General features: G+C 43.7%; 1 protein-coding gene across 1 annotated transcript in view; it reads left to right on the top strand.

The window, feature by feature from the left end:
• Positions 1-230: 230 nt before the first annotated feature.
• Positions 231-13,611, top strand: part of LOC105022405 (membrane-associated guanylate kinase, WW and PDZ domain-containing protein 1) — a 55,994-nt gene continuing 42,613 nt past the window's right edge. The window contains exon 1 of the mRNA XM_029124060.2: positions 231-483. Within this exon, the coding sequence (XP_028979893.2) occupies positions 401-483 (83 nt within the window). The 5' untranslated portion in view covers positions 231-400. The remainder of the gene's footprint in view (positions 484-13,611) is intronic.

Here is a 13,611-nt window from a genome sequence, read left to right as displayed (position 1 = left end):
TTAAACGTGCGTAGCCCGTGATAAGTTAACTCCCATGCATGTAACAACTATCATAACTAACTCCAGGCATGCACTGCCTACCAGGCTCTGAGTGTAAACAGTAGACGCTGCTCAAATATACGTTTTTTTGCACGACAGTTCCACCCCCCCCCCCCGTCAGATCATCACGGGTCTTGTGCTCATCTGTAGAGCATCCTCTACTACTGTGTCCAAACACTCCGTGGCGTGCACATCGCATCGAAGTGTCTCTATAGAAATCATCGTTAACAGTTGATTATAAACTCGGGTAGACATGTTTAAAATAGCTTGGATTTAATTAATGTAGATTAGAAACATTCAATTTCTTCTGTAATATTCAATTCAGTGACTGTAGGGGTCAGGTGTAGTTTCGCTCGGGTCAATGTATATAGACGCGTTTAAACGGCTCCTTTTGGAACGGCTCAATTGCTTGAAAAGAATGTGTGTATGTCAGCGCCAAGGAAGGTGAGTATTTTCCCCTAAATATTGCAAATGCGATCGTGTGTTGTGAGAGTGGGCTCGTGAGAAAGAAGATGAGGGAGGGCGATATTTAAGCTGATTAAGGTGTCCGGTGACTGGTCAAAGTTTTTCTGCATTTTGTATTAGCTTCTTTAATGTTTTTGGTTGTTGTATAACTGGAATTAGATTATTACACAAGAAGTTGAGAAAATTACTAGTTTTATTTGGCACTATATTTTACTACATTATAATACATATTATAATTCATTTTCATCCTTTGATTTTCCACAATTCATCAGTGACATAATTGAATAACTCGGTCTACTGTAATTCTGGGTAATATTTTTTAGTCCTCTTAGTGAAATAGCATAAGGCCACGAGTTCCGAGACAAAAACTCGCTTTGAAATCGAATCAAGAGTAATCGTAATGCACATGTTTATTACACTTTTGTGAACTGTTATGGGATATACAGCTTTGACATGTCACGTCTGCTAAATCTACGTGTTTGTTTGTGTGACAAACATTTTGTATGTTCATGAAAATGTACTTGTTCAGATGTCCTTGAATATCAGTGAGTAAGCATTCATATTTGTGTGTGTGTGTGTGTGCTTGTGTGTGTGTTGACATGTTTTTATTTTTCATTGTCAATTGGTGTGCAGTTTGTGTGTCTGCTTGTTTGGAACTGATGGATGTAGGACCCTGACTTCAGACTGAGCATTGCTCTGGGCGGGGGAGCAGTCAAGGTTATAGCGGTATTATGAATCATTGATTAATTCCAAGACAAACAGAAAAATCTGGGCCTTTCCAAGCCACTTGTGCTTTAAGGCTACTGTCTCTCCACAACTCAGCACACGCTGCATCCTAAGATACTCCATATTTCACTGTCATCTTCTGAACTGTGGAGACCTCCAGGTGTACCCATGTTAGGTGTTGCCCTGCAAAAAAAGATGTATCATCGGGAAGTCCTCAGAACGTCAGGAGGTTGTGTAATGGTCCCCTGGTGGTCATTATAGGACGTCCGCTGTTTGCATGGGGGGTATGAATAGAATAGCCTTGGATTTCCAGGATCTTTTTTTGTGGAATTCACCTTTTCTTTTTTTAACTCCAGTTCTTCCACATGTTGTCTATCCATTAATTCATAGTTTCAACCAGCTATAATTAACTGGCAATGTCTTTGGGTGTTCGCTAAAACATCTATTCTCTGACTAGCCAGTAGCATATTCATTGCAGAGGGACATGGTTTTGTGTAGAATTAGTGTATGTCACCAAGGAGTTGTTGATTTTCTAATGATGCATGTGCTGGTGGTGCCCTTCACACACATGCATATTCATGAGAATGTTTTAAGGTGTGGTTGAGGAGGAAGATGCGGGGGGGAGGAGGATTTGCGGCACTTTACCCTTGACAGGGCCGGGCTACAGTACACTCCCCATCTGTGGGCCCAACCTTTGCTCTCTGCCTCCGCATTAGAATTCTGTACCTGTAGGACTGTCTGTCTAAGTCCTTGTCTCAAGTACAGCACCTCATATTTGTATTGGTTCATTTTATTTGTAGTCATGTGGAAGGTGGTAATAAACCAGTAGTAAAGTCAGAAATACCAGTTGGATTCATTCATATGCTTTGGACTGGTTAGGAAATTGCCTAGTTAAAGAATAAGGTGTTGTATATGACCAATTTTAGGCATAACGCAATGTAATTCAGAGGCTATATACCAGATATCTTTGAAGTGGCTCTTTGCTATTATCAGCTGATTACCACAAACAGAGTTACCTTTTTAGCGACTGCTTGTTGGAGTGTCTCCTTGTAAGTTGTTGAGACGAGACATGACCATTATCACAAATTGGACACCATGAAATTGGAAAGGAAGGACAAATTATATTCATTTTTAATCTATACATTGGTTTGAAATGTTTTGTTGTTAAATTTCACTGCTGAAAATGCTGTTATCCAGATAATATACACTGTAGGTGACTTTAACCTTCTGCTACTGGGAGAAGTTGCATCTCAGACAGATTTTTCCCAGTCACAGATGACAAATCCTAGTTCCCACTTAGTTGGAAATGCAGCAACAAAGCAGAAAATACATTATATATTTTACATTTGTATCTAAAAGCATGATTTAGAACACATGTAGGACATGTAAGAATTAAATATTTATACATATATTTATTTTATATTACAGAGCAACACTGACGCCTTACATTTACCAATTTTGGCTTTCTCAGAGATTTAATGGAGGCTGGGGAACACCAAAATGTAATAAATATGCATCATTTGATAAAGTATCCCTTATTTAACTACAGTTTGCAGTAGTATACAGTATGTCAACAATGCTTCATACAAGGACCATTGTTTGGATTATACATATTTGGTGAAAATCCCCCAAATTTATGTCATTTCTTTCAAGGGAATCGCTTAACTACCACCCTTTTCCAACATTTAATGTTTTTTGTATTCCATATTTGTTCAATAAAATGCGATAGACACACTATAATACTTGGACTATGTAGGAGCTTGCGCAGTGCATAGACATTTAAAAAACCTCCAGTCGGAGCTACAAATCAATTAAATGACAAATCAATAACAGCGTGTGAAATAGCAATTGCATGGCATCATTTATCTAATGTGAAGAAGGCCCTGAACCTGCTGGTGATGGTGTTACTGAGGTCACATCAGAGTAGGGAGCCCAGGATCCCTATCAGGTGGTAGTGAGACTGTAGGAGCGTAGTGCAGGGTCACCTTCAGCCATCCCTACTGAATCAGCACAATCCCCCACATACACTAGAGGCTCATACACATATACCTTCTCCCTCTCTTTCTCTTCCTCACACACCCTGTCAGTCTCTGGCTTTCTTTCTGTCTGTCTCTTTTTCCCTCTCTTTCTCGCCCTCTCTCTCACACACACACACACACTCTCTCTCCAACTCCCGCTCCGTTTCATCTCAGGTTACTGTACCATGACCTGACAGAACCACACTATCCTCCAGCTCTTTATCAGTTCATGTCTTCAGAAAAACAGCCAGTCCCAATGGTTTTATCTTTATTTCCTACTGGTCCCTTTTCTCTTTCTTCTGCCTTTGATTCTTTTTTTAAATCGTACTTCCCCTTTCCTTTTATACCTCTTTCTAGTCCATTCCTTTCTGTGTGACCCTTTTCTTCCCATGTCATCTTTTTGAGTCCCTATCCATCATTGAGATCCAAGGAACTACGATGGTTTACCAACCCTTTTAATTCGTGTGAGGTATCAGCCTGGTGAGGAGAAGTCATCGCTGCCCTTACCAAGAAGTGATATGAAGCTGGTTTGCGTTGTTTTTTATAGACATGGAGTACCAGTGGACAGCTAAATGGCACAGCTTATCTTCTGTGCAGCTTACAGATATTGAATGGAATATCTATTGGATAGACAAGTTTGCAAACAAATGCATCTGGGTTTATATAAGTCACAGGTTTGTGTGTGTGTGTGTGTGTGTATATGTGTATGTGTGTGTGAGACAGGGAGTTGTTTTGTTTTTCATTCCACTAGCATTTAATCTTTTATTTTTAAATCTGCCACTGCTGTCTGTTTTGTGCTGAGCACTCCCGTGCCCTAGATTTGAAAGTGACTGAGTATCAGGGAGTTTTAGCACACACCCCATGTTGGTGCACAGTTAGTTTTAGCACACACCCCATGTTGGTGCACAGTTAGTTTGTTTAAATATTTGTCAGGGGAGGTCAAAAGAAAAGATGCTGATCAAATTGAAAATGGAATGCTAGGAGTAACATTCATTTGCATTTCCGTTCTATTAAGGAGAGAGTGGCTTGGCTCGATCTATCCTATTTGTTACAATGAATTTAAGGTCACTGGTTATTTAAGATGCTTCGCTTGGCAGACCTCCAATGCAGACAAGCTACAGGAGGATGGTGTAAGATTAGGATCAGAGGACTCAAGAGGTGTACAGGTTAGAGAAAAGGACAGAGTCTACAATGTTGTCCAAGTGGGTTGGCTTCAACCAGAGTGTAGTTTCCCTTTTCATACAGATGTAAGAATTTACACGACAGGATAGGCTCCCTGTAATAAAGTTAAATTCCGTATTCACAACAAGAAATCAATGTGGTCAGTTTATACAGTGCGTCTTTACAAATGCTTTTTAAGGACTAATACAAAGAGTTCCTTAAAAACTCAAAAGCCCACCTAATTTCACCGGGACTTGAGAGAGTATGTCTGCTCCTCCTTACAAGGTCTGATTCAGAACAAAGTTTGCTGTGGTCAGAGAAGATCTTGTCAGAGAGAAGTAGCTATAGCTCTGAAAACACCTTGACATGAATGCGGGATGGCAGATAGATGGACATTAGGAGCACTGAGATACTCAGCAGACCTGACAGTCTTCTCATCGTGAGGATAATGTGTAATATCGCCACAGAAACAACGGAGGTGAGATACAGGATGAACTACCAGGTGAGATAACAACTAGCATGTGGCCAATGTACAGTAGTAGCGCTAAGATTGGCTTTCAGGACAAGTGAGATAGCCTGTTGTCTTTGAGTTGTGTCTGTCCAATGGCTTTTTAATGTGGAGAATGTTCGTGTACTGAAACAAAGTATGTCTAAATACTCTCTCCTTATTTTTCCCAGTCCTGTTTTGCTTAATCTACAGAGACCCAGATTTGGTCAGTTTTCAAATGCTTTGCAGGAGTTTTGGATTTTAATTAACCACCATTCTGACTGAGGTGTTTTCTTACACCCTTTTCTTGAAAGTCTTTGAAGATTTGACAGTCGTAAATGTCAGACACAGTTTATTGTGTTCTTTGTCTTAATTTGACATTTCATTATTGAACTGAAATTAAGAGCTCATCTGAAATTGTATAGTTTTTTTGGTAAGGACACTTGTGTTGTACTTGAATTATTGCCCTGGAGGGTCTAACCTGAACCATATGATGCAACATAATAATTTATTATAATGACATTAAAGATGTTGCTTTTTCTGTTTTTAATACATTTGGTGGCTTTGATATAGGTACAAAAAAGGGTCAGGTGGAGGATATCTGAGTGTTTGTGTGGTTTTGGGATCAAATTAGCATGCAATCCTAGTATTATTTTAAGTACTGTATTTAAAACAACCGATTTTCACAGAAGGAAGATAAAGTATTTACAATCTGGTATTTTATATAGGTTGTTCAGTAAGCTAATCAATGTAAGAAAACAAGGATGTGGTATGTCCCTCAGGACAAAAAAACACATCTAAAAGGTAGGAATAAAATGCCTCGCTGTTTACATTATTCATGTTTTCCCTTACTTCAGTAAACTCCAAACTAAACTTTGGTGTAATTGATCAGATGCGCACAATTAAGTTCTGGGTCAGTATGTAATAGAAAACTGGAGATCAGAACTGGAGAGCTTCACCCTCGGTCTTTAAAATTAGTAGCAAGTCTATGAGCCAGTTTGTTTCTGAGTTGCAAACACCAGCGAATTCAGGTTCCATGACAGATCTATGGTTCCATTTATGTTTACTTACTCTGTCCACAAGACATTGTTTTCCCATATGTACCCTAAAGCAGTAGCTATTCATAATTTGTCAATCAAATAATAACGATCTGATAAAAATGAAGAATGACCTCCATGTTTAACTTCCTCAGGGAGATAAATATGTTAAAGTCTCTGTGAGGTGGGACTGGTATGAAATTACCTCAGAAAGACAGGATGGCAAAGAAGAGAGCCTAACCAGATCACTGGGAAGAGGAAGTCTGTGAAATGGGATATGTTTTGGTCAGCTCTTTTCCCCGATAAAGGTCAGCATTTCCAATACCAGGGGCTTTTCATGGGGTTAGATATCTTTAAATTTGTATATTGTGTTCTCATGTCAATTTATTCATTTACATTTTAAAGTATTACTGTTTTTATTTGTAATTACAAACTTTCAAAAAGTTATTGTATTTTCTCAGGTGTTTCCTGTGATTCTAACATCCATTCAGGACTTGCTTTCTTTACTGTTTCTTATATAGAACACAAGACAGGCACAATCCGACATGTTTCTTTAGCCAGTGAGAGGTAATGTATGTTCCTAAGAAAGCAACTTCTCTTGCTTCTTATGGCAATTTAGTTATTAGTGAAGAAGAAAAACATTTCAGTAAAAACTCACGAAAGACTCTAGGGAACTCGACTGTGTTGACTGGCTGTCTCTGTGTGTGAGAGATCAAGCACTGTAAGACTTGGAGTCTCAGTTGAGCTGACACTGTTGCCCCTGAAGGTACAGAGGTCAAGTCAGCATCCATGAATAACAATCCTCTGTGGGCATCTCTGGCAACAGCCCGTGCCATGCAGAACCCCAAAATGGAGCAACTAGATAATACAACGGGAAATAGTTGGTGTTTTAGCATTTATACATGTACATCTCAGAAGATGACATTTGAGGATTTCAAAGCGTATTGAAAAGGTCACATCAATGTTAATGTAATAAGCCATGAGTCATTGTTTTCATCTGATAGGCGATTGTTTGTTGGTTTCTCGTGTATTGTAATTGTGCAATAGCAATTTTTGTGCTTGCATTCTATAATTAGGCTTAGTCTGTATTCTTGTTTTAATATATATGTCTGTGTGGGTGAGGGGATGCATGGTTTGGATCCACTATTTTGGCTTGCATAAGATCTCACTGCCGGACAAAAAGACGGAGGACACTGAGAGGGCACTAAATTAAGAAATATGCATTTTGGCTGGAAAACAACTCCAGAAACAACAGCTACTCGTGACTTTGCTCTTTTATCCATTACATTCACAGACTCACTTGGCTCTGGACAGTCAAATAGAATATTTTTGGTCCCCCATGAAGCAGACCAGACTGTAACCAAGCTCTGGCTCCTGTCGCCTGCAAGGTCATATCAGCAACACCACTGCCAACCTCAGGCTGTGTGCTGCCTCTCTTACCCCCCCCCATTTCCCTCTCTCCCTCCCCCCGGTCTCGCCACCAACGCCACCAACCAGGGCAGAGGGGCAACAGTAAATTGAACATGGACGATGATACATGAATGATCAGCCCGTCAGCGGAAGAGGAAGTGATTAGGCGTGTCTCTTCCTCACGCTGTTTAAATTAGCCTAATTAGGAGAGCTAGCCCTGGGCAGGTGGACCCGTGGGCCTGGGGGTAAACCCTGCTGTCCCTGCTTCCCCTGCTGGAGGCCTGCCTTCCTGTCCCTCCCTCCATTTGTTCCCCCGATGCCATTATGTTACCGTCTGTTAATTTAGTATGGACACCGGCGGTCTTGTGGGGACAGCAGAGATATCTCATTATTTGGACAAATGGAATTACACTGCCTTTGATTAAATCATAAAGTAGTCTCCCACAACGCTTGAACGTGACATGGTGGGTCTGTGTTTTCTTTCCTATATCCCCGTTCGTTCTCTCCCTGCCTCTCATTATACGTCAGTCTCTCTGTATTGAATATATTGCTTTGAATCTACTTGTTTGGCTGTTTCACCAATTCCGTCGTCCTTCACACGGCCCACCCGCCCTTGTGTTGGGTTATGTGCGACCCCTCTCTCTGCCCCTCAGATCAGTGTGTTTCCTGTGTAGCAGTGCGACAGTGCTGCTCCAGTCCTGTCAGGCCAAGGCACTCTCTCTCAGTCATAGTCCAGGAGCACCTGCTCTTCCTCCGAGCAGCCCACCTGTCAGTACATGTTCACTCAACCAACCTTTGAAGTCCTGATCCAGTGTCTTATTTACCAAGGAATTAATTTACAACCGGCTCATTTTGATCATCCAGGTATCTTCATGACATCACAAGACAACCTGTCCTCATTGTATTTAGTAACATTCTGTTTGTGTTTCCGAGACACTCTATTTACAGTTTTTAAAGTTGAAGTGTAATAATTTAGCAGACATTCTTATCCAGAGCTGCTAATAGGGAAAAAAAGTATCTATCTACTGTAATCTTATCCCGAACGATTTTCAGTGATGGGTTTTTCAACCCACAACCTTAGGAAATGCATTTTACACTGAACAAAATTATAAACGCAACACTTTGGTTTTTGACTCCATTTATCATGAGCTGAACTCAAAGATCTAAGACTTTCTCTATGTACACAAAAGGCCTATTTCTCTCAAATATTGTTCACAAATCTGTCTAAATCTGTGTTAGGGAGCACTTCTCCTTTTCCGAGATAATCCATCCACCTCACAGGTGTGGCATATTAAGATACTGATTAGACAGCCTGATTATTGCACATGTGTGCCTTAGGCTGGCCACAATAAAAGGCCACTCTAAAATGTGCAGTTTCACTGTATTGGTGGGGTCCGGGGGGGTCCGAAAACCAGTCAGTATCTGGTGTGACCACCATTTGCCTCACGCAGTGCAATACATCTCCTTCGCATTGTGACTTGTGGAATGTTGGTCCACTCCTTTTCAATGGGTGTGCGAAGTTGCTGGATATTGGCAGGACCTGGAACACGCTGTCATATACGCCAATCCAGAGCATCCCAAACCTGCTCAATGGGTGACATGTCCGGTGAGTATGCTGGCCATGCAAGAACTGGGATGTTTTCAGCTTTCAGGAATTATATACAGATCCTTGCAACATGGGGCCGTGCATTATCATGCTGCAACATGAGGTGATGGTCGTGGATGAATGGCACAACAATTGGCCTCAGGATCTCGTCACGGTATCTCTGTGCATTCAAAATGCCATCAATAAAATGCACCTGTGTTCGTTGTCCATAACACACGCCTGCCCATACCATAACCCCACCGCCACCATGGGCCACTCGATCCACACCGTTGACATCAGCAAACTGCTCACCCACACTAACACAGATTTAGACAGATTTGTGAACTATATTTGAGAGAAATAGGCCTTTTGTGTACATAGAGAATGTCTCAGATCTTTGAGTTCAGCTCATGATGAATGGGAGCAAAAACAAAAGCGTTGCGTTTATAATTTTGTTCAGTGTATTTTTTTGTTAGGTTAAATTACATTAAGCTATCAATGATATTGCAGTCTTACAATATTAGAGATTTGCTAGTATTAGAGATTTGCAAAACGTATGAAATGTTACACCTTTTTTTTCAAAATGTTACATGTAGGGTAAGTATTAAGGTTAGGTGATTTGATTAAGTCCAGGTATTAAGGAGGGGTGTTTTGGTTAAGTCCAGGTATTAAGGTCGGGTTGATTTGGTTAACTCCAGGTATTCAGATTAGATGATTTGGTTACATTCTGGTATTAAGGTTAGGTGATTTGGTTAAGTCCAGGTATTCAGGTTAGGTGAATTATCATCATACCTACGTTTGCCAATAAATTCAAAGTTTGAAAGCGAGTGGTTTTGATTACAGATAGTATGTCAGGAAAACTGAACAATGGATTACAATTAGAATGCATTTTACCCAAAAAGCATTTCAGGGTGAGGAACAATTTATCTTCCTGACATGTAATGTTGTTATTGTACAATTCTCGACATTGTAACTAACTATCCATTATTGTACAATATATGGTCAAGTCAGCAAAGTCTAAGCTAGACATCTGTTACGGGAGCAAGCCTTCCAGCATGTTGCGTGTGTTTATGTTAGTGTGTTATCGTGAAGACAATGGAAAAAGTGATCCATTGAGGTTAAGTAGCATGAGTACCCAGCAAACATGACCCCATTGGCCCCATGTGGGTATAAGCTGGGTAAGGTGTGCCCAAACACGGTGCCCAGCATGAGCTAGCCCACAGCGGTCACATAGTGGTGTTTCTACTGTCCGTCTACAGACAACTACTTAAGAGGGGGGGGGGGCACCAACAGAACGTACTGGAAGATGCTGGTCAGGGAAAGTTGACTCAAGCCGCAGCCTTAAAACCGCTTCTACAACACAGAAAATCAAGGATTCCTACTCCAACACTGAGTAATATACATGGGCAGTTGCAGCCTCCTTTAGGAAATGTGCCGATAACAATGTTCCTGTGATATGAATCAAATCACCTTTCACGTGTCACATGCTTTGTTAATAACAGGTGTCAACCAGGTGTTGTGACAGGTAATTTTGCCAAATTGCCCACTGTGTCTGAAATTGAATACAAAGGAGTAAATGAAACAGAATTGTATGACTAACTGACTAATTTCCAAGTACTGAGTCTGGGTGCAGGATTACAGGTCTTTTGGGATTATCTACGTATAGAAAGGGATCGCAGGCGTTAAGTAATAAACAGCATCAGTGGCAATGTATGTGAAGTGTGTGTGTGCATATGTGTGGCGCAACATCAATACACATGCTAATTTCATGTATCAACGAGTGCACGTGTGGAGTGTGAGCATGTGTGAGTGCGGCCAAAGACTGCAGTGTGCGCATGTATTCAGTACTATATATTTACAAGAAGCCTTGGATGAACGAACAAATCTGAATCCAATTTAGGGTCTGTACTGAAGCATTCAATGTCAGCAGATTGTGCCCCAACAACCCTGTGGCCTGTGACTTACAAAGCTAGCAGGAATGTGTTTCAAAATTCCATCTGGGTTGCAAAACAAGAAAAATGCAAGCTCAAACTGGAATCCGTGTTTGACGACTCTGACTTGCGATGCACGTGGCCGGGACTAACACTCGATCACAGATCACCAGGGCAAATCCAGCTGTATGGTGCTAAAGGATGCATCCCTCCCAAGACAAACTCACACATTCTACAATTTCTTCAAGCTGGACAGTATCAATCAATCAATCAATCAATCAAATGTATTTTTTAAGCCCTTTTAACATCAGCAGTTGTCACAAAGTGCTTTTACAAAACACCCGGCCTTAAACCCCAAGGAGCAAACAACAGTAGTGTTGAATTTCAGTGGCTAGTAAAAACTCCCTAAGAAGGCCGAAATTTAGGAAGAAACCTAGAGATGAACCAGGCTCAGAGGGGAACCAGTCCTCTTCTGGCTGTGCTGGGTGAACATATTAATAGTACAAATTGTAATAATTAATAAAAGCATGTGGGCTGAGTCCAGAGTCTATTTAAACCTAGTCCAGGTCAGAAGCATGACCAGAGGGACAAGGACAGGGACAGCGGGGGGGTGGGTGGTCAGCAGAGTGGCAGCTGAAATCGTCATGTATTGTCTTGATCTGCAACACAACCAGGAGGACTTTGGACTGGGACAGCAACGAGTCTTTCAAGGCTGGTACTCCTCAAGTGTGGGCCAAGACCTCATGTCCTCCTAAGTTTAAAACGGCAGGAGACAGGACAATTTTTAAAATGCATTCCTTAGAGCTACAATGATTTATTGTGGAGAAGGAGAACTGACCCTACTCCCCCAGCAGAATAATATAGCAGCGTAAGACCTTGGGGCAGAGACAGGGGGTCCAGTGACACTGTGGCCCTATCTGGGGGAGACCAACAGGCAGGAAATCAATCCACCTACATTGCCAAGCATCAACCAAAGGGACACCCACCAACCCTGAATGAGGGACGAGTATTGCCAGCAGAGTACAGCCCAATTGCACAAGTCCGCAATAGAGAGACAACAACAAGCCAGTGACTAGCCAATGGCATTGGAGGAAGGGCATCCCAGTGGCATTTCTAACCTTAACTGGCACATCATTCCACAGTAGTGGAGCTCTGAGAGAAGGCCCTGCCTCCAGCTGTTTGTTAACGAATTCCAGGTACAATTAAAAGGCCTGCATCTTAGGTTAGGTGTTAGATCTTAGGTTACGTGTAGGCCTGTATGGCTGGATCATTTCAGCGAGGTAAGTAGGAGCTGTCACGACTCAACAAGGAGGGAGACGGAGGCGGGCGCAGAGGTGCCTTTTAATGAGAACAAAAAGGAAAGAAAGAAAAACGGACTGCCAAACACTACAAAACACACTCATGACATGCACACGAACAATGACTGTGTCACGGCTTCGGGGTTTGAGGAGCAAGGAGGAGCAGGAGAAGGCGTGGTGGAAGGATATTTAATCGTATCCACTCGAACATATACAGCGTAAGCTGAACAAAGCGTAGCACAGCTCTACACACAGGTAGAGACAATCACACACAAAGACAGGGGGAGCAGAGGGAACATATATACCGGGGGAAACAGCGATGATGAGGAACAGGTGCACTAAACGAGACACAGGTGAAATGTATTATGAGACGGTGGTGTCAGAAGGCCGGTGACGTCGACCGCTGGGGCCCGCCCACTGCAGGGGGAGGTGAACCAGCAGAGGTCGCAGTTGTCACAGTACCCCCCCCCTGACGCGCGGCCCCAGCCGCGCGACGACGCCGGCCTCGGGGCCGACCCGGGGGGCGCGGAGCAGGGCGGTCCGGCCGACGCTGATGGAAGTCGCGGACAAGGACGGGAGCCAGGACGTCCTTCACCGGAACCCAGCTCCGCTCCTCCGGGCCGTACCCCTCCCACTCCACGAGGTACTGGAGGCCCCCCGCCCGGCGCCTCGAGTCGACGATGGAGCGGACAGAGTACGCCGGGGCCCCCTCGATGTCCAGAGGGGGAGGGGGCACCTCCCGCACCTCACACCCCTGGAGGGGACCATCCACCACCGGCCTGAGGAGAGACACATGAAACGAGGGGTTAATACGGTAGTCGGGGGGAAGGCGTAACCGATATGTTACCTCGTTGACTCTCCTCAGGACTTTAAAAGGCCCCACAAACCGCGGGGCCAGCTTCCGGCAGGGCAGGCGGAGGGGCAGGTCCCTGGACGAGAGCCAGACCCGGTCGCCCGGCCGATACACCGGGGCCTCCCCGCGGTGGCGGTCTGCATTGGTCTTTTGACGGCGGACAGCGAGCCGGAGGCGGGATTGTACTGCCTCCCATGTGCCCGCTGCCCGCCGGAACCAGTCGTCCACCGCAGGGGTACCGGTCTGGCTCGGCGTCCACGGCGCCAGGACCGGCTGGTAGCCCAGGACGCACTGGAACGGTGTCACGCCCGTGGAGGAGTGGTGCAGAGAATTCAGTGCGTATTCTGCCCACGGCAGAAACTCTGCCCACTCCCCCGGCCGGTCCTGGCAGTAGGACCGGAGGAACCTACCCACTTCTTGGTTTACCCGTTCCACCTGCCCGTTGGACTGGGGATGGTAGCCCGAGGTCAGGCTGACCGAGATCCCCAGGTGCTGCATAAATGCCTTCCACACCCTAGACGTGAATTGGGGACCCCGGTCAGACACAATGTCCTCGGGCACCCCATAGTGCCGGAAGACGTGTGTAAACAGGGCCTCCGCG

This window comes from Esox lucius, chromosome 12 (genome assembly GCF_011004845.1).
Source record: "Esox lucius isolate fEsoLuc1 chromosome 12, fEsoLuc1.pri, whole genome shotgun sequence".
Taxonomy (NCBI): domain Eukaryota; kingdom Metazoa; phylum Chordata; class Actinopteri; order Esociformes; family Esocidae; genus Esox; species Esox lucius.
This window is presented reverse-complemented; position numbering and strand designations above follow the sequence as displayed.